This window comes from Zalophus californianus, chromosome 16, assembly GCF_009762305.2.
Source record: "Zalophus californianus isolate mZalCal1 chromosome 16, mZalCal1.pri.v2, whole genome shotgun sequence".
In the NCBI taxonomy this organism is placed as follows: Eukaryota; Metazoa; Chordata; class Mammalia; order Carnivora; family Otariidae; genus Zalophus; species Zalophus californianus.
In genome coordinates this window covers 10,802,650-10,828,309 of record NC_045610.1, presented here as the reverse complement: position 1 = coordinate 10,828,309, position 25,660 = coordinate 10,802,650, and the positions used below count along the sequence as shown (strand labels likewise).

General features: G+C 45.5%; 1 protein-coding gene across 3 annotated transcripts in view; it reads right to left on the bottom strand.

Annotated features, from left to right (window-relative positions):
- Positions 1-4,159: 4,159 nt before the first annotated feature.
- The window catches only part of ULK2 (unc-51 like autophagy activating kinase 2), an 83,095-nt gene continuing 61,594 nt past the window's right edge, over positions 4,160-25,660 (bottom strand). For 2 of the 3 annotated variants that reach the window (XM_035724568.1, XM_035724569.1), the window contains 12 exons: positions 25,339-25,625; positions 23,803-23,990; positions 23,296-23,399; positions 16,808-16,957; positions 15,303-15,511; positions 13,524-13,702; positions 12,970-13,088; positions 12,451-12,608; positions 9,972-10,107; positions 8,898-8,952; positions 5,463-8,805; positions 4,160-5,171 (listed from right to left, as the gene is read on the bottom strand). In XM_035724568.1, the coding sequence (XP_035580461.1) occupies positions 8,796-8,805; positions 8,898-8,952; positions 9,972-10,107; positions 12,451-12,608; positions 12,970-13,088; positions 13,524-13,702; positions 15,303-15,511; positions 16,808-16,957; positions 23,296-23,399; positions 23,803-23,990; positions 25,339-25,625 (1,595 nt within the window). In that variant the 3' untranslated portion in view covers positions 4,160-5,171; positions 5,463-8,795. Of the gene's footprint in view, positions 5,172-5,462; positions 8,953-9,971; positions 10,108-12,450; positions 12,609-12,969; positions 13,089-13,523; positions 13,703-15,302; positions 15,512-16,807; positions 16,958-23,295; positions 23,400-23,802; positions 23,991-25,338; positions 25,626-25,660 lie in introns of all 3 variants that reach the window. The other variant, XM_035724570.1, reaches the window with a different exon arrangement.

Sequence of the window (25,660 nt, the reverse complement as noted above, 5' to 3'; positions counted from 1 at the left end):
TCCCATCTGGGGAGAGATGTAGGGACCAGCCCCAGGCCTGGGGCCGGGACCCCTGGCACCCCTGTGGAAGGACTAGCTTTCGTCCCTTCCTCCCTCGCTCTCCACCCACCTCTCACAGCAGCCTTTGCTCTGAGACCCTCTTACCATGAAAAGTAAGACTCACACCACTTGAGCTCCTCTTGTACGGAGCCCATCACGGACACCATTCGTGCCCCTGCTCCTCTGCCCCCCCATAGGGACGCCCCACCTGCTCAGCCCCGCCCTCCCCATCGGCCCAAGCCCCTCCCCTGGACCTTCTGGAAAGCGCAGCCCCGCTCCTCCCTCCCTGGCTGAACTGGAAATCTGGTTTGCCCCTCAGGACAAGGAACGGGGCCCCTACGGCCCCCTCCCTCCTGGGGGGCAGTTCTTCCTCTTGAGTCCCTGACCTCAGGCTCCAGGAGCGGGCAGGGCTCCTCCGGACCCCCGTGGTGGGTCCGTGCTTTTGTCCCGCACAAATCCCAGCCCTCTCCCCTTCCTGGCCGTCCCATTTCCAAGACCCTCGGCCACGGAGGGCGCCCCTGCGTGGGGGCTCCAGCTCAGCCCCGTTGCTGTAGTTGCTCACTGCTCAGTCCCAGGGCCTGTCTGTTCTTGGACCTCACCGCCTTCCTTCTGCTCCGTCTTTGCCTCCCCCTGTCACAAGCCGACTTTGGACTTTTATTTATTCATTGTTTTTTACTGTGGAAACTAGGACCATAAGAAAAGGTAAGTTTCGTTCTCGCAACCCCATCCACCCTCCAGAACTCCTCATCCTGTGAAATTGGAACTGTCCCCATCCGGCACCGGCTCCCCAGCCCCTGGCAACCACCATCCTTCCCTTCTGTTTCGGCGAATTTGACAACTCTGGGTACCTCACACGAGTGGAATGACATAGCATTTGTCCTTCTGTGACTGGCTTCTTCCACCCAGCATGAGGAGATGTGCTCAAGGTTCATCCATGTTGGAGAATGTGCCAGAATTTCCTTGCTTTTTAAGACTAAATGATATCCCTTTGGATGCAGAGACCGCGTTTTATGCATTCATCCACTGATGCACACTTGGGGTGCATCCAATGTTTTAGCTTTTGTGAATAATGCTGCTGTGAATGGGGGCCCACAAGGATCTGCTTGCGTCTCTGCTTTCAGTTCTTGGGGGGCTATGCCCAGAAGTGGAATGGCTGGATTCTACGGTAATTCTACGTTCAATTTCTTGAGGACCCGCCATGCTGTGTCCCATAGCGGTTGCTCCATGTTACGTTCCCACCCGCAGCGGAGGGGTGGGGGTGGGGGGGCTGCGGTTTCGCGCACTCCCACCGACCCTTCTTCCAGTAGGCGACTCACTCATCACAGCGGGCTGGTGGGTCTCAGGCTGGGCTCCTGCAAACCCACTCTTCTTTCCCCACTGGTCTGTGGAGCTAGTCCTTCCTGGGGCAAGTTCTACAACATGACTGGTCCTACACCTTTCTAGAATGTCCCCCAAGCTTCGGAAGTTGCGTATACAAGTTCTCCCACAGGTCCCACTGGACGGACTTGTGAGCAACCCTTGGCCCTCCACCTTCGGGGGGTGCTCAAAGTGCTGTGTTGGCCTGGGTATCCGAAAAAGCGGGAGATAAAGGGTCATCTTGCCCACAGGGACTTCACCCCGGGGTGTGTGGTTCCAGGGGGGCCTGAGTGAGACAGGGAAGAAAGAGAGCCAATGCCACCATGTGTTGCTGAGTGTGTGACCCCTCGATCCTTGCTGCTGGCTTCTACGGGACCTTCTGAGGACCAGCCATTATGAAAGGCATCAGGACCAGCCTGGCTGGTCTCAAGAGAGGGTAGCACAGAGGTCAGCCTTGGCCTCCGCTGCGGGCAGGCTGGGCATTAGTGAGTATAGCCGGCTGGGCCCATAGATAGCCTCTAACTCTGTCCCCATGGCCCGCTTGCGGTGGGCTCATGGTGCAAGCACCGGGGGGCCAAGGACGGAGGCTGGTGGACTCCATAGGACCAGTCATCCTGTCCACTTGGTTTGCTTAGTGCCCCCTCTGGTGGCCATTGATACAAAGTACAACACTTTGTGCCCACTTCCTAGGTCATCCACCCGCCCCTTCCCCCGGTCCCAACTCCCAATTTTTCAGTCTTGCTTCTTCTAGACCCTCAACCACGCAGCCAACACATTCACCACTGCCCATGTGTTTGCATGTGTCCTGACCTCTGACCTCTTCTCCCTGCCTACGAAGACGACCAGGCATGCTACCTGAGGCCTCTGCCCACCCTGCAAACAGGGTCTTGCATGTAATCCAGCTCCACCAATCAGACAGAACCATTTTTTTTCTTTTTCTTTTCTTTTCTTTTTTCTTTTTCTTTCTTTCTTTCTTTTCTTTTCTTTCTTTCTCTTTCTCTCTTTCTTTCTCCTTCCTTCCTTTCTCTTTCTCCTTTCTTTCCTTCCTTCCTTCCTTTCTCTTTCCCTTTTTTCCCCCCAAATTCCTTTTTGCTTCAATTGGCCAGAGTCGTTTCTGCTTATGGTAGATAGTGACCATGACCACAGGAATTCTTCCCATCCCTGTGTGTGTGGGCGGTTTTACATTCTGTCATTGCCATACTTCCCAGGACAGGGAGTCTGTTTCTCCAGCCCTTAAATCTGGACCTGGCCAATGGGACATTAGCAAACAGGGCTCAGCAGGGCCTTGAAGGGTGCAACGGTCCTGAGGCTCGCCCTCTTATGTCCGTGGGATGCCGCGGCGTCCACGAGGCTGGGCTAGCCTGCCGGATGATGACGGACAGGCGGCCAAACCATCCTCGATGCCCCAGCTAAACATCAAGCAAACCTACACATACAAGTGAGGCTCCCTGAGCCACAGAGCACCAGCCACGTCCCAGGAGGGGGTTGAGAGAATCTTTGGGGCGAGAGTTTCCCCGGGAGAGGGGCGCTGCTGAGGACTCACCTCACTGCCTCCCTTAGGGAGGGAGCTGGGCTTCTGGAGAGCTCCAAGGGAGTTCTCTGAGCTTGTGCACTTCTCTGAGACTTTCCTTGGACTCACAAAAGGGGTCCATGACAGTGACCCCTTGGCAAGGCCTTCCCTTACTCTCTGCTTCCATCTACCAGGCCTCCCTTCCCCTCCTCCCCCCAACACTGCAGGTACTTGGTCCTCTCTCTTAGGGTGCAGTGAGGAACCCAGACCCATCCCAGGGTCCCATGGGTATCCAGGACACCTCATTCCTGTGGGTAGGCGCCCACGGTCGGCCGGGGACGGGACGCACAATTTCAGAGGGAACCATTTTAATTTACAGACACACAGTACATTTATTTCACATTTTGAACCCATCAAGAAAATGGAGCTAAAATGTTTGTGGAGGATTGGCCCTGCTGAGAGGGGGCAGGGGGCCGAGGACAGGCTCCCTGGCCTGTGTCCATGCGTGGATGCTACCCTTTAGCAGTTAGAACAACTCCAAGCCGCTGTTTCTAGGAACAGGGCATCCAGCCCAGCCCAAGAGAGCATGGCGTTGCATAGTTTTAGTATGAAAAGCAAAACTACCACCATTTATTGAACCCTTGCTAAGTGCCAGTCATGGTGCAAAGGGCATTTTCCCCACAAAAACCGTTTTAGCAGGTACTCCTTTGCAGGCTCGGGAGGGTGAAGTGACTCGCCCAAGGCCACCCAGCAAGACCAAGTATAGAACACTGTGGAAGAACCAAGAAAAACAAAATCGCTCCCCCAAAATGTTCCAAAACTAAGAATTATGCAAAAATCGTGCCCTCTGTATATTTACTGACAGTTTCGTGAATTGTTTTAAAGCACAGGTGGGTGTCACCCGGGCTCGGCTTCCGACCCGCTGGGACAAGTTCACATCCGTGTTAACTGGGCCCACCGGACACCACGGATGCGTGGGAGCTCATCCTTCAGTGGGCACCATGGACATGTCTTGTTCATCATCATTTGCATCTGGGGTACCTGCCTCTGCTATTAATCGACACGCCAGTGGCCAGCAAACTACCATCTGCGCACCCAGGCCTATACGTTAAAAGTGGGGTTTTTTTGTTTTGTTTTGTTTTTACATTTTTAAATGGATGGAAAAGGTAAAAAAAAAAAAAAATTACGTGACACATGAAAACTCCACAAGATGAAAAGTTCAACATCTGTATATAAAGGTTTATTGGAACAGAGCCGTGTCCATTTGTGTATTGTCTGGGGCTGCTATTCGGCGTAGGATGGCAGGGCTGGGTAGCTGCAGCAGAGAACCTATAGCCCCGAAAGCCTGAAATACTTACTATTTGGTCCTGTGCAGAAGGCTCGGGAACACCCAGTCTCTTGAACACGCATCCAGGGAAGAGGACACCGAGGCCTCCTGGATCTACTTCCCTCTTCTGAGCCGGGTGACTCAGAACATCGGTGGAGTGCTTGGCCCTCCATGCCTGGGGCTCATTTATTCCACTGCTCCCCCTGGCAGGCTCCAGGGCGGGGGGCAAGGGAATGTCCTTATTTTCCATTAGCCTTTCCCCCACCTTAACCTCCCTGCGCTCCTCCGGGTGCCCCGAGGGGCTGGCGCCGTGTGAGCCGCACACTGGACAGGGCCACGTTGAGGGCGTGAGGCCAAGGCAGGGGGACACTAAGCAGTTCCTGGGGCAAGCGGGTGTTGGGGGGGGGTCCCCTGGGCAAGCCTGGGATTGAGGCTCCTCACCTGGGATGGGACCAGTTCCGTGCTGTTCAATATCACTGGCACACGTGGACACAAACAAGGAAACTGCCAAGCGGGTCCACCAAACGCTCGAGTTTATTAATATGCCATTGAAGCCCTCTCGCTGGAAGTTTCGAGGGGGTGGTTTCTGAAACCTACTGCTCTCGGCTCCAGCTCTCGGCTCCAGCTCCCGGCCCAAGAGGGGCTGCACAGAGCTGCGGATTCCCCTGCTTCTTGAAATCTGCGGCCTCCTGCTATGCAGAAGATGCGTCCAAACGACACAGAAGCCTGCCTTTCCCCCTCCTCCTGGACATCACCAGAAAGGTGTTACAAGGACGTGGCGATGAGCAGGTTTGGGGCGCTAGGCACATGGCACAGAGAGGAGAGTTCCCTGCATGCAGGCTCCCCAGCCCCCAGCCCAGCAGCCCAGCCCCTACCCAGCTGCGGGGCTTTTCTCTTGGTGGTGGTGGGGCAGATTACTCACCAAGTCTGTTTTTCCATCTGTAAAATGAGGCAAGGGTTGGTATGAGAATCAAACAAAGTAATAAATAGTAGATTGATAGACACTTCCTTAAAACTGCCACATTGGGCCACAAGGGTAAATAAAGGATGTCTGAACGCAGGTTGCCCTAGTGGGTCAGCTGGGGAAGGAGCTGTATCCTTACAGAAGTCGTCCAGCAGGAGCCAGTGTGGTTCCTGGAGCCCTAACTCCAGGCCTTGCTCCGAACAAACACACCCCTCCCCAAAAGGAACCCGCGAGGGGCTGCGGAGAACGAGCACTCGAGCACTCACCCCAACGGCGGGCGTCCCCGAGGGCTGCTCCCACTTCATGCTCAGGAACTTGTTTCAGCCTCACCGTGACTCCCTGAGCTCTGTGCCCTTCCCCCCACTGGCAGGTACACAGGCGCTGGGGCAGGAGCCCAGCGACACACAGCCAGGGGACCGCCACGCCCGAGGAGGGAGAGAGCAGTCTTCAACAAACAAGCCCCCAGCCGGCCTCTCCTAGGGACTTAAGCCAGCTCCCGAAGTGCAGGACCGTCCCAGAGCAGGAGGGCGCCGGGCGGCCTCCCCCGAGTGCAGACCTTGGGGAGCCCCAGTGTGGAGTCACCTCTGCAGCCTCCTCGGCTCAGATGCCCTCCCAGGAGGCACCCTGGCGGCTGTTGAAAGGGACCGCTCTGAACAACGAAGAGATCTCCAGGGCACTTGAAACACTGGACTGAGAGCTCTCGGGGCCAAGGAGGGCACCCACAGATGAGGTCTGCCTGCAGGGCGCAGACACGGGTGCTCTTGCCTTGCTCAGCCCGTGCGGGGACAGCAGGCTCTCAGCCTCCGTGCCTTCACGCTCCCTGAATTCACACCGACCCTTCACCTGCTTGGCTTTGCCTCTTGAGCAGGAGCGGAGATTTTCGGGGCTCACTGTCTGTTCCCCGCAGGAGTGCAGTGCTCTGCTAGGCGGATGGCTTCTGATGGGGCTCTCTGTGATTCCGGTGAGGAAAGGACCATCTGGACGCTCTCCCAGAGGCGCACCCTCACAAGGGCTTGGGGGGACCAGGAAGGGGCGTGAGCAGGTCCCGAGAGCTTCCACAGCTGAAGATTCAAGGGTCCAGCCCCAGGGGTAAATGGGCTCAAGGCCCCGTAGAGATCACGTTCCGCTCAGCGTCTTCCTCCTCGCCCTGGGGAGACTCAGGACGGCCAGGCCCTGAGAGTAAGCTCCTCTCCGGAACTCTGCTAGTCCTCTGGGCGGGGAGAAGGGGCGGGATCCACGAGGTCCGGTCCCGGGCGCGCTTCGGGCAAACCCTGACCGCCCGGGTAGCCGGTTAGCAAATTCACCGACTCCTCTCCTTACTCACGTCCGTGTGGTCACGAACTTTCCACGTTATGGCTCGAATCTGGGTGGCAACCCATGAGTGTGCGGACTGGCCCATTTCTACCTTGTGAAATCGATGACAAGAAATTAAAAAAAATACTCATGGAAACATAAAGCATTTATTATTGCTATAGTCAAGGCAAAAATCTCTGAAAACAGTTGGCCTTGATAATGGGGGTAGAATCAGAACCATTATTCATGAGTTTACAGTCTGTTCTCTGCCGTCCACACATCCCGGTTTCACGTACAGCACCCACCATGGGACGGACCTTTGTTATACAAGAGGGAGAAGAACGAACTTGGGAGTCACAAACCATGGCTTACCTACCTCCCCTAGTTACCTGACTTAAGATCAATCACTTCCTCGAGGTGAAACTTTTTCATCCTGTGTTGTTTAAAAAAAAAAAAAAAAAAATGGATGGGGCGGGTGGGCCGGAACGAACCCAGCTCCTTGGAGGACCTACTGAGATCACGTGCGTGAGGACTATGAGAACATAAATGAAATTGCCCGGGACCCTTGAAAAAAATGATACACAACAGAGTATTCCCAGTAACAGTGCTTATAGGCCCTGCGGGGAGGGGCGGGAGCCCCGTCGCATAGCCTACGTGCGCACGGCCCGCAGGACAGTCACCGAGCATCTGACATCTTGGGGCAGGACAGAGGATATTAATGCCCGAGCCTCCAAACTCACCGAGGAAGGAGCTGGCTTGACAAGCCACGTAATATGGACTCAGCTTGACCCTAGGAACACTTTGTCAGTTTTATTTTACCTTAATATACATTTGTACACACAAGAATAAAAAGGCTATTACACAACGATCCCGTGAGTTTTACCTAGTTTCGAGAATAATGCATGCAGTTACAAATGAGAGGTAGAAACACTGTATTAAAGACCTAAAAATACAAACATCGTATAAATAAATGTTCAAATTAACTGCTGGAATTTCATACAGATAAATAAGGTAAAAATTACATTACTTCGTCAAAGTAAAGGAGAAACCATGTTTTTGTCTGTCTTTATCAGTACACTTAAAATTAGATTAATGCCAAGGAGCTTCTGTGCAATTTGTCAGAGTTTGGATTATGTTAGCTAAAAGGATAAAAATAAAGGAATTAAAACTGGAGAATGGTTTATTCAAGTATTCAAGCAGGTGAGTAAAAGAAACCAAACCATACACAATGCAGGAACCGTTTCTGGAGGGACATGACCTGCCCGCGTTCTCCGTGACTAGCTGTTTGGTGAAGGGCCGGGACGTACACCAGGCTGGAGAGGGCTGCCTGTTTTCCTAAGAGAAGACAAACCTCGTTTCTCACTAACTTCATGTAGAAACTCCCCATCACCAACAAGCCTTTAGGTCGCCAACTTTGTTTCGGCCCTATTAAAACTTTTGAGAGTATCCCGAATTGGTATTTTTTTCTAATACCGCCCAAATAAGCCTAGCCTTTAGTAAACCCAGAGATCACAGGCGTCGATGCACATTCTGCATGCACAATAAAAAAATACAACCAAAAGCAAACAACCAGCAGCTCAAAAATACCACTGAGAAAATCTGTATGTGTAGATGGATAGGTTAAAAAAAATGCAAAGGTTCACACGAACGCAAGTTTTTACCATTTAAAAGTCCACTAGAGATTACGTGTGATTTCTGGAAAGGGTGTGTGTATATAATATAATCAAGTAAAATATTTTAAACAAGTCCATTGTGCCTCAGTTTTAAATTGCAAAATCCAATACAGTTGTATTAATAAATTAGTGCAATATGAAAGATTTTGGAAGATTAACGTGTCCATATTAGATCAAATAGAAGATTTCACAATTTCTTCCAAGAGCCTTCTTCTTTCAGCTTGTTCTCAAGCTCTATCTTCCTGAGCTGTTGAAGGATGTGTGCTCAGATTTAGACGAACCTACCCCAGATATCCAACTGCCTGGATGAGATGTCGATTTTTTTTACTTTTATACCTCAGTAAACACGTGGAATTTCACACACTGCTCTGGTGAACTGAGTATAGAGCCATCCACTTTGTTTCGTTCTTAATTATCCTTAGGAATAACTGTACTGATAATTCTATTTCTAAGGTACATTTATTGACCAAGTTCAAACTGAGAGCCAAGTGGAATACTCTTGCTTCTGTTTCTACACAGAAAAGGGAAGGGGTGACGTCTCCAATAAGGCAGATTTCCTACACGTATGTAGTTTTTGGATTGTTTTTCCTTTTTGAAGTCATGCTTGTTCTTTGGTAGTCACCACGTGAGAAGCTAGGGTTTCCTGGGGATGGGGAAACAGAACCCAAGCTGTGATACCAAACTTCTCTCCTCAGTCCCCACCACTGGTCCAGGGACGAGCCCGCGGCCACTCACAGGGTCGCGGTGCTACAGCAGAGTGCTGACAATCTTCTTTCAATACTAGTTTTATCTAGAAATAAAATAAATTCATATCCAAAGTCATTTCTATTGTCAAAACCAAGGCAAGAAGAACTAATGGAAAAAGAAAAAACCACCACTAATTCTCTACATGCATATCTCTGTACTTTCTTTGGCCCAACGTTAACCATTCTGAGTATTTTTTCTTCTTTCTGCCTGATTATTGTTGAGATGTAATTTCCAGCTCAGTGATGCGCAGTGATGTGGCAAAACTTAGCACGTAAGATAAAGGACACTTAGATCTTAGGGCGCCTGGGTGGCTCAGTCATTAGGCGTCTGCCTTCGGCTAAGGTCATGATCCCAGGGTCCTGGGATCGAGCCCCGCATCGGGCTCCCTGCTCCGCGGGAAGCCTGCTTCTCCCTCTCCCACTCCCCCTGCTTGTGTTTCCTCTCTCGCTGTGTCTCTGTCAAATAAATAAAATCTTAAACAAACAAACAAACAAAAGGACACTTAGATCTTAACAGCTAGCTTTCTCACAACTGCAAATCATTTTAGAACTGCCATCCCCTTAAGGCTCTTCAAAATGTGGTGTGAGCACATATACTCCAAATGGTCCACCACCTCCTCCTCAAACCCCAGTGCTTCTATGTGATAAATGATATCATCATCCTGGCAGCCTATCAATCTCCACTCTGCTGTCTATTCCAGATCTATCGTAGAGTCGTCAGAGAGTCTTTGTAAAATTCTCTGGTCGCCCATAAGCTCACGAGGCTTAAAATAGCTGCATTTCTTATTATTTAACAACAAAACCAAAGCTCTCTCCACACACAAACACACATCTGCCAGCACAGCACTGCACTGTAAAAATCAAAAGCCACCAGGACTTCACGTGCATCAAACTCTGTCATCTTTTGGAAGAAGAAACAGACCACAGAAAGGGTAGGTGATTTGCCCAAAGCCAAGATCCAAGCCCAGGCAGTAAGATGCCAAACTGCTTGCTCTTCCTGCTGCACCTGAGGGAGACAACTCCGTTGTCATCGATAAACACACTGGTTTCTAAGTCAACTTACATTTATGCACATTTTCGATATCGGCAGGGTCCTGGAGAATCTTAGTCAGGCCTTCCAGAAGAAGGGCTGCCTTATGATAGCGATAAACAATATCTTCCGTCTGCTGAAACATCTCATCCAGGGCTGCAGACTGAACCTGGAGCCAAGTCAGCAGAAACGAGAAGAGTCTCAACTTTTCTGAGAAAATACGAATCCATTTGGGCAATGCAGCTTTTAATGCAGTCTTTCTAAAATTAACACATTTTGACAAAATGGTATAATCTACCAAACTATATAAAACTCAAAGATTCATCAGATGGGCAAAATAAAACAGGAGCTTCTGGATGAAAGAGTTACTGCTTTCAAACGTGATTTTGGACTCAGACGCAGGACTCATAAAACTTACACTTCTAAACTGGCTCTTCTAGGATTACACTAAAAGGTTTATTTTAAACATACACTTTCATCCTAGGGCAACCTCACCATTTCATTAGAGTATTTTGTTATAATAAGGTCATTAAATGGTGCTAAAAGTCATCTGTTAGCACTGCGCACAAGGGGAAGGAGAGCGCGCCGTCCAGAGGGACGTACGGGTCTGGATAACACGGTGCTCTAATTCCGAGGGGTACGCGGCGTTAGAGGAGGAAGCCCTGGGACAGTACAGAATATATACTGGGTGCATCGAAGCCAACTGTGGAAGGGAGAGAAGACTAGGGAAAGCCTCCAGGAAGCGATGTTTAGGTTGAGTCTGGAGAAGGAGCAGGGAGCCCGCCAGGTGAGTAGGGGCTTTCTGGAAAGAGGGGATAGCAGTAGTATTCACAGGCTGTATTTGAGAAGTTTTCCCAACAGTATTCTGAAATGAGGCCCCAAATGGCATCACTCAGGGCAAGTCAGTAAACCAAGACTTAATACCCAACCCAACTGCAGTCTCGGTCCCTCGGGAATGTAACTTTTAACCAGTCAACATGGCATCTCCTGGTCAAGAGACCCCTTCCGCTCCCCCTTAGGAGGGCAACTTTGCCTGAACAATGCATTTCTGGCTAATAAATTCCGTTCTTCTTTTTTATGGCCCCTCTCTCCCTTTTAAAAACCTTTGCTTTATTTAGCTCAGCAGAGCTCCCCTCTACTTGCTAGACGGGATGCTGCCTGATTCATAAATCATTTAACAAAGCCAATTAGATCTTCAGTTTTACTTGGCTGAATTCTGTTTTTGACCATTCTCTTTAAATCATTAAATACCAGGACTGTCAGTAACGCAGTATCCTAATGTATTTGTCAATATCATCTGGGTTTCTTTCAAACAATACTTTAAAGCCACTTAACAATAAAACAAACAAAATGGGTACAGAAAGTCCATTCTGAAGAGGAAGAAGAAAGAACTAAACGTAGTGCTAATAACAGTAAGCTGGCTATGCAGCTCAGGCAAACTTAATACTGCTCTTATTATCAGAAAAGAAAAGAACACCGTAACTCCTTTAGAGAGGACATTTTTCCTGGCACAAACTTCTAAAAATAATTTATCATATGAAGTGTTAATTCAGTATAGAGTGATAGAATGCATATTATTCATAGTGACAGTCTGGAGCAAAATAATGTCTATTATTCTTGTCAACAGTTTATATTCCACAGTTATTTTCCCATGACTTTTGATAATGGCTTTCAGAATGAGGCCAAGGGCAGTATAACAGTACAATTCAAAGCGGACAAATCTGGGGCGGGGGGGAGAAGGAGATTTATTATGTTAATGTGGCAAAAATAACATTGGTCACTAATTTCTTCCCCACTTAACTACTTCTTTAACAGTCCCTAATTTCATCTCTACTTCAGAGCAGTTTTCCCCTCCTGAGACAGAAACAAATGATTTCCAGTAGTTACAGCTACACAGTTGGAAACGCAGGTTTTACTTTGTGTCTGTACTTGGTCAGTAAGTAGAGTCTGGGCACGTGGACTGGGTAACATAGCAGTACTTCTCCTCACGTTTTATTATGCCAAAATTTCCTAAATAGTAGAAAATGCAGATCCAGCCAAGGCTCTTAGAAGGAAAGTATAAAAAGATTAGACAGTCCTAATGTTAGCAATTTTTAAGAGGTACAATAAAATGTCACCAAGTGTGGTAGCCGATGTTACTTAATGTGGTACTTGTGCTAATGACATCCAATTACTCCTTTCGTAAGAGGGAGTCACAATGTTTGGGACTTGGGAATGGTTAAGGGCAGAAACTCTTTTGAAAAAAGAAGAACGCCAAAGGGCGCCTGGGTGGGGCAGTCGGTTTAGCTTCTGACTCTTGGTTTTGGCTCAGGCTGTGACCACAGGGTCATGAGATCGAGTCCTGTGTCGGGCTCTGTGCTCAGCACAGAGTCTGCTTGAGACTCTCTCTGCCCCCCCACTAGTGCTCTCTCTCTCTCTCAGATAAATAAATCTTTTTAAAAAAGAAAAGTATCAAGTAGGTATTCAACTCAAAAGATACTCTTATATAATATTCAACCTTAGAAAGGGTTACCATTTCTACAGCACAATTATAGATGAGTTTCTCTGCAGTCACGCTGTTGATTTCATCAATAAATCTCTGTTTGTCAGAGAAGAAGCGAGTCAGCTTTTCTGTAAGTTTCTTGCACATGGTGATGCAGAATTTATATCGTTCATTCAGATTTTTGACAACTGGAAAGAAGTTGAGATGAGAACTAATTTTAGTTTTCCTCCCAAAATAAAAATGAAGTGACAGTAACATGCACCTTTTCCGCTGATTTAAGTAAAGTGGCACTAAATGATCCTTGAGGGAAAAAAGACCGGAAATCAGATTCTTTCATGGGTTCTCTTCCAGTTAAGAAAAAGTTGAGAATAAAGCGCTTCTGACTGTTCTATCAATTAAATGGCAAAAACAAAACCCAGCGAAGTCAGCATCTTTGCCCATCTAAGGATATTTAATAACACAGGATTCCTCCTCAAACTCTCTCTCGGTGTGATGGGGAAAGGGGCGGTGTGAGGGCGTGGGCGTCCAGTGGTCACGCTGCCCCCATACCTTGTTTCACAGCCGTGGATGGGCTCAGCTTCCCGGACTTGATCTGGGCTTTGGCAAGATGCAGAGAGGCTGCTAAGAGCTGCGCTGCTTTCATGTATAACACCAGCTGCTCCACCCGCCTGCACCGGGAAGGAAGACAGCAGAGTGTTATCCTGGGAGCCAACACGCCAGGCTCCACTCTCTACGCATCGGGTCAACATTCAGATAGCATTTCTAAAGGAATGCCATTCTCCTTGACATTTTTTGTGCACAAATAACTCCTGAAGGAAAAAGGTTCACTTTGAATACAACAGGTAGACTCAAAAACCAATGCAATCTCTTCATCATCAAATATCTTCAACAGTATCAGTTACAAGGAAAAGGCAATGCTACGGTTGCAGGATCTTCAAGTCCTGGCTCACAAGTGAAATCTAGCACAGTAACATAACTAAGAGCTCCCTTGAAGCTTTTCATAAGGAGACATGATTGCTGGTGTGTGACAGGCCCTCCATCTCAGACACGAATTTACAGAAAGCACAGAGAACCTGGAAGTGAATGACAAAGGGGGCACGTACCCCCAGTCTTTGCTCAGCTGGCTGATCTGGTCCACGACCACACTCTCCTGGATCTGGTACAAGGAGACAGCGGATGTGCACAGCTCCGGGTGACCCCCCCTCACGGCTGTCAGGTCCAGCACGCACTCCGTGAACATCAGCATCATGTTGAGGTGGCGTAAGGTGTCTGTGTGTTCTCGCTGTGGCAAAGCCAATTTGTCTTAGAAACTTGCAGCTAAGAAGAGGCGCGTACTTGTTTCTGTATATAAACCATGGCCGATGCTACAGTGTTTCTATACTTAGGAATATCAGAATGAGCAGAACAGACTAAGATTTTTAAATTCTAGAAAACTAGTAAGAAAATAAACACAGGTGAAACAAAATGTGGGTGTGTGCATGTGTTTGTGTGCATGGATGAGAGCGGCCACAAAATTAAGTTTCAAAGATATGAGGTCACTGTGCTTTTACTAGAAAAAAACAACAAAACCAAACAATTAAATCAATATACATGACAAAATAAATATTGGGATTGTAAGGATATGCTGCACATTAAACCATACTTCTTGATAGTTTTGCAAATTCTACCGTCTTACAGTTTCAGGGATGCTTTATTTTAATTTCTGCTGGGTTTTCAGTTCACAGTGATTCCTAATACCAAAGCTCTAAATTTCTGTGAGCTGCTCAGTTAGTTAATGAGGAGAGTATAGGCTGACATAATAGCGTGCATTAAAAATAGGTAGTCTAAAATTAATGTTGTTTTGAGATGTGTTTTTAGCTATAAATGTTTCTTGAAATCTCAATAAGACTAAGCTTCTCATTCTCCTTTTATGATTAAAAAAGGGATGAGAATCATTTTCCTAGAGAAAGGAGAATAAACCAATTAGCTTGTGAAGGTCTCTCTCCTCTCTGACAGCGTATTGGACTATATATTCTAATACACTGGAAAATGTATTGGAAAACAATTTGTGTCTAATTTGATGGAGACTGAAAAAACTCTGACAATTGCTTTTCCAAATTTAGCATTAGGTTACACACGTTACAAGATTACTACTAAATCTACTATAAAATCACTGATACATTTTGCAGGCACCATCTTATACCTTTTCTGTGAAATACCTAGTTCTCATTCACACAAAACAGAAATGCTAGAGGTTCAGCATGGAGAGAGCATCTGTTCTCTTGGTCTGGAGAACTGATCATTTTAATTGGAAATGGAGGCTAAGTCAGGACTGTAATCAGGGGTGAGGACGCCACGTAGGCCACTGCATGCTTCCTGGAGGCAAGACCGAGGAACTGAACTGGCACAGTCTTTAAGTCATCGAGTGAACTTCTCCTGTTCTGAATCTGTGTTCGGCATGATTCTGATGTGGGTTTCCCTGCAGAACTGGCTCCACAGAGGACAGGAGCTGGTCTATGAGTGCGAGCATCTGCCTGGCAGGGTTATTTCTGTGTCAGTGACACATCTGGCATTATGCTTTATTACTTTTTAAACCCAAGTGTAATCATTTTTATGTTATAAAGAAAAGCAAGCACTGAAAATAAAAAGTTCTGGTTTTAGGACCAAGGTTATGCTTTCCAAGTCCTATCAATAGTAACTAAACTTCAGAGGAAAAATCTCTGTCACTTCCTATCAACCAAAGCTTGTTGGATGAGTGTCACTGTCCACATTACTCTGAAAACGTGTCAGCAAAGGTTTTCAAATAGAAAAGACAAGCTAAAGAAAAGAAAAAACCCGTCGGAACTTTCGAGAGCATTTAGCTCTCCTGCCGTGGCTACAACACCCTCCAGGGCTCTTCTCACCTCCATCAGTGTCTCCTCTGGCAGTTCAGGGGCCTCAAAGGTGATGAGCCCCTCCAGGCTGGGGGGTGAAGCACCGTAAGACATGTATCTCAGGCTGGGCGCGGCCTCGGCTCCGGGAGGGGAAGCCCCCCAACCCGGCCCCAGCGGGGAGCCCATAGCCACACGGCCGCCGGCCGAGCACAGGGAGCCCGCGGAGCTGCTGGAGCCCGCTGCAAGGAGAGGGGACAGTGAGGGCGTGGGCGGGGCGGCTGCCCCGGCCCCTCCCGCCAGCCCAGGAGCAGTCACGGACCCCCTACCGCAGCGTTATGAATAGGTCTTATTTTTCCAAGTTCACCTTTATTCCTCCCTTATACGCCTATTTCATAGACATCATCATGGCTAGTTTTTAAACAAGGTTATAGCATATACATTTTTCCCTGTTGCCCCATAGTCCACCTCATCATTAAACGCAGTGGATGCGTAGCAGTTCCCTAAATTTATACATGTGATGATTGCCCAGAGGATTAATACTACTTCTGATTTTTTATATCACAGATAACACTATAATGAAATCCAAAGTTTTTCCTTCTTTTGAATGATTCATTTGTGATAAGTACTCTGAAGTGGTATTGTAAACAGGAATGGGATTACCACAGATCAAACGTTACAAACATTTTTACCGCTCTTGTACGAACTGCCACGCTACCTTCAACAGCAGGTGTGAGTAAGCACACAGGTCCCACCAAACCTCAGCGACACTGGGTACTACTTTTAGTGTCGGCTTAGTTAACGGGTATGAAATAGCACTTTCTGAAAATGACATTTTATTATCTAATATTTTTAATAATCTGAAGAACAAGACTATTGGCTCCTACTTCCTCTCTCGTTATCTATTTATAATCCTTTGCTTATGAATATCCTGACATCTTGATTGGTAACTTACGTAGCATAAGAGAATTTTACAGGACACAAGGTACAATATGGATGACAATGCCAAATGATAACTCATTTCAAGTCCAATCTAAATACTTTCTTAATTTGGGGTATTAATAACCTATTTATAGAGTATGGATGATAAAACCAATCTACTGGCCTATCTAAATGCAGGTAGGATTAAGTGCAAAGATTAGGACTCAAAGTACGAAAAAAGGTGAAACTTAGGTCACTACAAGAACAAAGCAACCATCTACCATTTCAAAAAATTTACCAGAGGTACTAAAATAGGCCTTTAATATAAGAAGCACCATAGATGCGTAGCTCCTTCATCATGGAAAAGTCACATTTATGTTATATTGTTATAATATAGTATTATAAACATACAGTACTTTTACTTTATAAAGCCCCCCCAAAGGTCCCATTTACACCCTATAACCCTTTAAGGTCAAGAAAATGATGATCTCAATGTCATTGGGAAAGAAACTGAAGTCCAGAGAGGTTGAGGGACTCGTCTGAGTCGCATCATCAAGTCACTGACAGAACACTGCACTCCAAACACGAGCCAAAACGAAAGCAAGACAATTCTTCACCTGAGGTTGTTCTTGTTCGGAGGACCATATGGGCAGCAGTAGGGGCCGCAGCACTGTGTGGAGGAGATCCTACAGTGAACAGGACAGCCCTGGAACTTGCTGCTGTTCCCAGAGCAGGTGCCAGTCCACCACCACAAGCTCCTGCAGGGGCTGCAGGGAAAGTTGACAAAACGTTACATTGCTTCCACTGTGTTTATATTTAGGGGTGAGATTATAGGGAGACCTTTACTTTTATAGCAGGGTTTCTGGGGCTTTTTTATATTAAGTATTTATTACTCTTGACATCGGAAATTCAACACAGATCACCATTAAGAGTATCTTAGGGTAGTCTCTTCTCAGCTGTGAATCTTCCTCACACCAAAGCCTCCTATTCAGAGTCACTTCTGTATACTTCTAAAGGACACAAGCTGTAGTCACACCTGGTAAGGATCATTCGAAGAAGGGGAAACCAAGAGCTTAGAATAAAAATATGAGGGAAAGCCAAAGGGAGATCAGGAGTCTCCATGGTGTAAGAGCTTTAAGAGACAGAGAAAGCTGAGTCAATGGAATTGCAGCCGTACATCTGTCAGGAAGAAATGCGGGTGGGGACCCAGTGTCAAGGGGCCTGATGGGCTGAACGTGGGCTAAAGGAAGGCAAGGTGGAAAGCCTCTCTCCACCAAACTAAGCAGAATCAATAAAAGTTGTCCAAAGCTTTTTCACACTCAAGCATCTCAAAAACATTACATTTCTGACGCCACAGAATGGAGGTAGGAGTTAACAACACAAATCACAAAGTTAAAACTAGATATAGAAAAAAAACCTGCCATCGGGGCGCCTGGGTGGCTCAGTTGGTTAGGCGACTGCCTTTGGCTCAGGTCATGATCCTGGAGTCCCAGGATTGAGTCCCACATTGGGCTCCCCCTGCTCAGCGGGGAGCCTGCTTCTCCCTCTAACCCTCCCCCCTCTCATGTACTCTCTATCTCTCTCATTCTCGCTCTCTCAAATAAATAAATAAATCTTTAAAAAAAAAAGAAAAAGAAAAAGCCTGCCATCAATGTCCATCCTATCCACAACAGAGCATAACAAACTTGAAGCATCTAATTAACAGAACAGAGTTCATAAAAATCTCCTCGGGAGCAAGGAACAGTAGGTGGAAACTAAATAGTATCTATTATTACATGAGATGTACAAAATGACACAGATACTCTCTTTATGTTATGAACGATTTTATTTCAGTAGGTATACATGTATTTAAAGATGGTCATGGATAATTTTAAGAGCCAATGACCCTATTTTTCTTACGGTCTTAAGTTTTTCCTACTATCAGCAGTTTTTATTTTCAGAAACGGAAACTTCATGATTAAAAAGAGAAATTTGTGATTTCAAATGATGATAATAAAGTTCACGTGGAAAAGGGAAGAGAAAAAGAGGATAAAAGTGATCAAAGATACATTTTATGCCTAAATGTTGTTTAAGGAGAAAAATCTGGTTTCATATACACAAACTTGGACTTAAATTACAACACATTCATGCAGAACTTACAAACCCTATAAATTTAAACTAATCTGTAAAGGGGGATGAGGCATAAAGTGGTCTTTCAAACAAGCTAATTTCAAAAACCGTTCCAACTTGTAGTGACTGACTTCCGGTAAACAGCACATAGAACGACGACTTCCAGGACGGCAGTGTGAAGTGTGAGGAGCATCACAGACCTGCTTCTCAGTGAAACAACCGTAACTGGTGAAAATTAATTTTTTTAAAGACTTATTTGTTCATTTAAGAAAGAGAGAGGGGGGTAGGGACTGAGGGAGAGAGAGTCTTAAGTAGACTTGGTGCTGAGCGTGGAGCCCAACATGGGGCTCGATCTCACGACCCTGAGAGCACAACTGAGCAGAAACCAAGAGTCAGACACTTAGCTGACTGCACCACTGAGGCACCCTGGTGAAAATTATTTTTTTTAAAAACAACCACTTAGGGGCACCTGGGTATATGCACCCGTATGTTCAATGCAGCATTATTTACAAAAGCAAAGATATGGAAGCAACCTAAGTGTTCACCAACAGATAAAGATGTGGTGTGTAGGTGGTTTACTTCTACAATGGAGTATTATGCAGCCGTAAAAAGGGATGGGATCTTGCCATTTGTGACAACGTGGATGGACCCAGAGGGTATTATGCCCAAGTGAAATAAGTCAGACTGAGAAAGACAAATACCATGTGATTTCACTCATATGTGGAATCTGAAAAACAAAACAAATTAATAAACAAAAAGCAGAATCAAACCTAAAAATACAGAGAACAAACTGATGGTTGCCAGAGGGGAAGGGTGGGGGGGAAAGGCAAAATGGGTGAAGGGGGAGTGGAAGATACAGGCTTACAGTTATGAAATGAGTAAGTCATGGGAACAAAAGGTACAGCATAGGGAATAGAGTCAATGATACTATAACAGTGTTGTATGGGGGCATATGGCAGCTACACTTGTGAGCACAGTGTAACGTACAGAGATGCTCAATCACTGTGCTGCATATCAAAAACTAACATTGTATGTCAACTATACTCAAATAAGAAAAAAAAATTTAAAGTAAAGTATGATAATGTCTCATCAAATAGAGAATATCAATAGAGAGAGAAATTATAAAAAAGAACCAAGTGCAAATTTGGGAGTTAAAAAGAACAATAACTGAAATTAAAAATTCACTCCAGGGGTTCAACAGCAGATGTGAACTGGCAGAAGAAAGAATCCATGAACTCGAAATAAATCAATAGTGTGCAATGTGAAGCACAGAGAGAGGAAAGAGAAGAGAGCCTCAAAGAACTAGGAGACACCACTAAGTGTACCTATGCATAATGTGTATTCTATGCACGATGGGGGTACCAGGAGGAGAGGACAGGCAGAAAAAAATATCCAAATAAATAATGGCTGAAAATTTCTCAAGTTTGATGAAAAACATTAATCTGTATATCCAAGAGACTCAACAAACTCAAAGGAAGATAAACTCAGAGAGAGCCACACCCAGAAACATCACAGTAAAATGGAAAAAGCAAAGACTAGGAGGCAACCTTGGGAGCGGCAGGAGAAAAATGATGTGTCACTTACAGGGGTTTCATTCAATCTACAGATCAATTTGGAAAGTACTGCCATCTTAACAATATTAAGTCATCTGATCTATAAACATGGGGTTTCTTTCCATTTAGTTATGTCTTCTTTAATTTATTTCATCAGTGTTTCGTAGTTTTCAGAATCAAAGTTTTATAGTTTACAAGTATAAATTTATTCCTAAGTATTTTATTATTTTTGATGGTATCTTACATGGAATTGTTTTCTTAATGTCATTTGCAGATTGTTTCTTGCCAGGGTATAAGAAATACAGTGAATTTTTGGGTACTGATCTTGTACCGTGCAACACTGCTGAATTTATTTGTTCAAATAGTTTTTTAGTGGATTACACTAGGATTTTCTACATACAAGATCATGCAATCTGTGAATAGAGGTAGTTTTACTTCCTCCTTTCCAAGCTGAGTGTTTTGTTTTTGTTTTTTGCCCAGTTGCCCTGGCTAGAGCCTCCGATACAATGTAGAATAGAAGTGGTGAGAGCAGATACCCGTGTCTTCTTCGTGATCTTAGGGGGAAAACATTCAACTTTCATCATTTCACCATGTTAGTTGTGCATTTTTCATAGATGTTCTTTATCAGGTGAGTAAATTCACTTCTATTCCTAGCATATTGAGTGTTATTATTACATTAATTGATTTTCATATGTTAAAGCAACTTGGCAATCCAGGGATTTCATTTTAGCAGGTGACACTAATATTCATAATGGAAACTCAAGGACCCAGAATAACCAAAAAAACAATCTTGAAAAAGAAGAACAAAGGTGGAGGACTCACATTTCCTTGGTTACTATAAAGTACAGGAATCATAGCAGTATGGTACCAGCATAACAGACGTATAGATTGATGAAACAGAATTAGGGGTCCAGAAATAAACACATTTATAGTCGATAGATTTTTTTTTTTACAAGGCTGACAAAACAATTCAATGGAAGAAAGAATAATCTTTTCAATAGATGGTGCTGGGATCACTGAATATCCACACACAAAAGAATGAAGTTGGACCCCTACATCACATCATCCACAAGAAGTCAGTCAAAATGGATCACAGATCTAAACGTAAGAGCTAAGATATAAAACCCTAAGGAAAGAATATAGTTAGGCAAGGGTCATACGTTACTTAAGAAGGAGTATCTAGGGAAACTCAAAAACAACAAAGAAAAGTTTAGCTTGACACCTATAGCTACAGTAAACACTAAGCACAGCCGAACTCCTAGCCAGGAAAACAAAAAAACTTTATACTGTTTAACTCAGTTCCTTTTATCCAATATATGATGTCAGACTTTCAAAAACAAATTAAAAGATATACTAAAAGGTAAAAATAGTTTGATGAGACAGAGCAGTCATCAGAACCAGACTCACCTACAGCACAGATTGGAATTATCAGACTAGAAATTTAAAATAAATATGATTAATATGCTAAGGGCTCATTAGGGAAAAGTAAACAACATGTAAGAATAGATGGGTAACATAAGCACAGAGATGGAAACTCTACAAAAGAATCAAATGAGAAGTTATAAATCAAAATCACTGAAACAGAAATGAATAGTGCATTTGATGAGCTCACCAGTAGATGGACATGACTGAGGAGAGAATCAGTTAGCTTGAAGATGTGTCAATATGAACTTCCAAAACTGGAAAGCAAATACAAAGACGAATGAAAACAAAGACAGAATATTCAAGAACCACAGGACAACTACAGAAGTATAACATATACGAAATGGGAATATCAGAGGGGGAGAGAGAAAAGAAGAAATATTTGCAGTAGTAATGACTGAGAATTTTCCAAAATTATTGACAGAACCAAACCACAAATCCAGGAAGCTCAGAGAACACCAAGCAGGATGAATACCAAAAAAAAATCACACCTAAACAAACATACTATATTCAAACTAGAGAGAATCAAAGACAAAGAAAAAATCTTGAAAGAAGCCAAAGAAAAAACACCTCACCTATAGAAGAATAAGAGCAAGAATTACATTGGACTTCTCTTCAGAAACCATGCAAGTAAGAAAAGAGTGGAGTATTCTCTTTGGATTAGAAACCACATTCAATCAGATATTTGATGGTCCAGATATTTCCTTCTTGGGATGCTAATGGGAGAATCAATAAAAAAATTACAGAGAAAATGAGAACAAAGAGATTACAAGAGTGATTCTCAAATTTAGGTGTATATAATAATCATGGGGAGAGGTTTTTCTTTTAAAGATTTTATTATTTGAGAGAGAGAGAGAGAGCGCGCGCACAAGCGGGGGCGGGGGGAGTCAGAGGGAGAAGCAGGCTCCCTGCTGAGCGGGGAGCCCAACACGGGGCTCGATCCCAGGACTCTGGGAGCATGACCTGAGCCGAAGGCAGATGCTTAACTGACTGAGCCACCCAGGCACCTGGGAGTTTGTTAAAACTACAGATTCCTAGAATCCATTCCCAGGAAATTTGGTTAAACAAGTCTGGGTTATAGTCTGCAACCTGCCCTTCATTTTATGTTTTGACAAGCAATCCAAATAATCTAGATGTGGGTCTATGGACAGGTTACAGTCTCTAAACAACTATGAAAAGGCTAGGGGATATCAGTGACCTATGGGTTTTTTTTTGTAGAATCTACTCACTGTATAAGAAATGCTCAAGAGTACATGTTTGTTTAAGCTAACTTTGGCCAGTATTATCCTACCAATAAAAACCAATCTTGGGTCAGAATTCTTCCTAACTGGTGATCTTTGAATTATGAAATTCTTAAGAATTATGAAATTCTCGTAACTGGTGATCATCAAGACACCCCACAAGCACCTGTCTTGATGTGCTAAGAAAAAAGATGAAGCGGCAGGGAGTGGGTGCAGAAATCTCAGTAAGTGCATGAACAGTCAACAGAAGCAGATAGGTAAAATACTTTCTCCTGCCCTCCAACCCAGCCAAAGATGTCCATGTCCTAATGCCTGGACCTGTAAATAGGCTACATTATATGGCAAAGGGTAATTAAAACTGCAGATGGAACTGCCTTAAATATAAAGAGATAATCCTGGATTATCCAGGGGGTCCAATGTAATCACAAGGGTCCATGAAATGTAGAAAGAAAGGCAGAAGGTCGGAGTCTAGACTGGCCATCGCTGGCTTTCAAGATGGAAGGGGACCCCAAGCCAAGGAGTGAGGGCCGTCTCTAGATGCCGGAACAGGCAAGGAGATGCATTCTCCCCTAGAGCCTCCAGAAGGAATGCAGCCTTGTCAACATACTGATTTTAGCCCAGTGACACCCACTGCAGGCCTCTGACCTCCGAAACTGTACGATAATAACGTCTGTGTTGTTTTAAGACACCACACTTGTGATAATCTGTGGCAGCAATAACAGCCAACCAGCGCACATACTAACGGACTACCCACCTAGAAAGAAACCACATTTTTCTTACCTGTATCCATCGGTCGTTCTGTATTTAAACTGTCCGTGCTGCCCTGATGTCCACCTAAAGGTATCTTCACTTGTTGATCTGATAATTTCCCAGTACTGACAGATCTAGAAAGAATGATGTTCATAATGGAAAAGTATACTTAAAAATTCCAAATATTTAAATAATAAGGGGGATTTAAGCTGAGCCACAAAAGGGTTGATGGGAAGTCAAGAGAATAAGGAGACAGAAAATAGATACCAGACAATTCAAGGCAGAGATGAACTTCAATAACCAAGACAAACAAAAAGCAGACATAGAACATTCAGGAAATTCAGTGACAGCTCTGTATTCACAGTTAAAGGAAGCACCTGTGGTTTTCATAGATTCTAAATGTATACAGTTCGTATTACGGACCATGTGGTATAAACCAGCCACTAAACTAATTTGGTCTGGTTCGTCTTCATAACAGAAATATATGCACTATTACAGTTTTCACATTGAAGGCTGGAAGGAAATGGTGTCTTTTACCTGCCAAACACTGCTTTGTTCTGCTGCTCAGACTTCTGCCTCTCACTTCCTTGAACTAAGAGACAATGAGAGCATTCCCGTGGGTCATTCCCATCCTTAGACTGCCCTTCAGAAGGCCCGTGACGAGTAACCAAGGCTAGCAGGTTAGAAGACGCTTGCGTTTTAGGTATTTTGAAAGGAGCTGTGGTCTAAGGAAACATATGCAAGCTGGTTACTATGCTGCATGCAGCATTCGGAATTGTCAGGAACGTCGGTCAGACCTGGCTTCACAGACTGACTTCCACAGACAGCTCTGGGACCTTGGACAGTTCACTCCTACGCTCTAGCCTCAATTTCCTTTCTTCGGGAGTAAGTGGGCTAATGTATAAAAAGCATTCAGCATAAAGTACTGAGACTGTGCCTGGCTCATAGCAAGTCCTCATTAAATTGTAACTGTTCTCATCAGGGATCTTCCATAAGGTACAGTAGCCCCCATCCACGGTTTTGCTTTCTGTGGCCAATTCTGGTCTGGAAGCAGGTGATCCTCCTCCTGATGTCTGGTCAGCAAGTCAGTGGTAGCCTACCAGCCGTCACAGGCCTACCTCACTTGCTCACTTCATCTCACCTCGCAGGCATGTTCCCACCTTCCACCCTCTGCTTCTCCAGCTCCCTCCGCCCCTCCCCCCACCGCTCGTGCCCGCTCACTCTAAATAAATATAATCTTTAAAAAAAAAAAAAAAAAGACCTCCCCCCATGATTATTATATATTATATATATTCTGGGTGTATTTTGGGAGAGAGAGAGACCACATTCACATAACTTTTATTATGGCCTACTGTTAAAACTCTTCTATTATTAATTATTGCCATTACTCTCTCAGTGTGCCTAACTTCTAAATTAAACTTTATCATACTATCTGTGGTTTCAGCCATCCGCTAAGGGTCTTGGAGCAATATCCCCTGGGGACAAGGGGACTACTTACTAGCTCATGGCCTACCGTAGGGAGCTCAGCTAAGCTACTCCACAGCATTGCTGATTCCGCATCATGTTTGTGTGGCCACGTGGCTGCAGGGCCTTAAACGGACACTAGCGCCTCATGTAAGCGCGCGCCCCTGAGAGCAGCCTGCGGTCACAAGTACATTTAATTCTGGAGAGGACTCTGCCAACGGCCCTGGTGGTCTAAAGTCTCCCCGTCCCCCAGGCTTTCCCCTTGGGTGTGGAACACATAAGACTCCTGTGGAGCTTACCAGAATCCCATTCTTTTGGTTCGAATTGACCAATCGTGCTTTAGCTCAGGAACCCCCAGGTCCTCCATCCCCGGACCCTAATAAAGGCGTGTGCCCCAGGTCCCGTCTCTGTTCGCACCTGCCTGGACATCCCCGTGCAGCCTCTCGAGACATACTTCTGCCAAGACATGTGAGTAATGGACTTCCCTACTGCAACTTCTCTTGTGGTCTGCTGCTGGACCTGAGCTCACCACACAGCACCCTGTGCCCCACGTAACAAACGTTAATTCAACAAAGTCGCAACGCTGACAAAAGAGTTTAATGAACGCACCTTGGTAGGAGAGCCAATGATGGTTGGTAAAGGAGTTTTAAAGAACCAGTCCGAACCGCGAGGAGAGGACCCCATGTGCTTGGTGGGAGAGGTTCCAAGGCTGCCAGGCCGACTGGGCTGAGGTGGGTAGCTGTACCCAGCCCCAGTGTGGGACGGGCACACGGGGTCCGAGTGCTGCTTTCGGAGTTTCTGCTTGTTCTGGTAGATGTCGGTGAGGGTAGGGGCGCTCTGCAGTCTAGCACCCAACAGGTGAGACTGTGGTGATGGACCCTGTGGCACTGGGGAACCTGCCACGGACATGCATGCAGGTTAACCCAGAGCA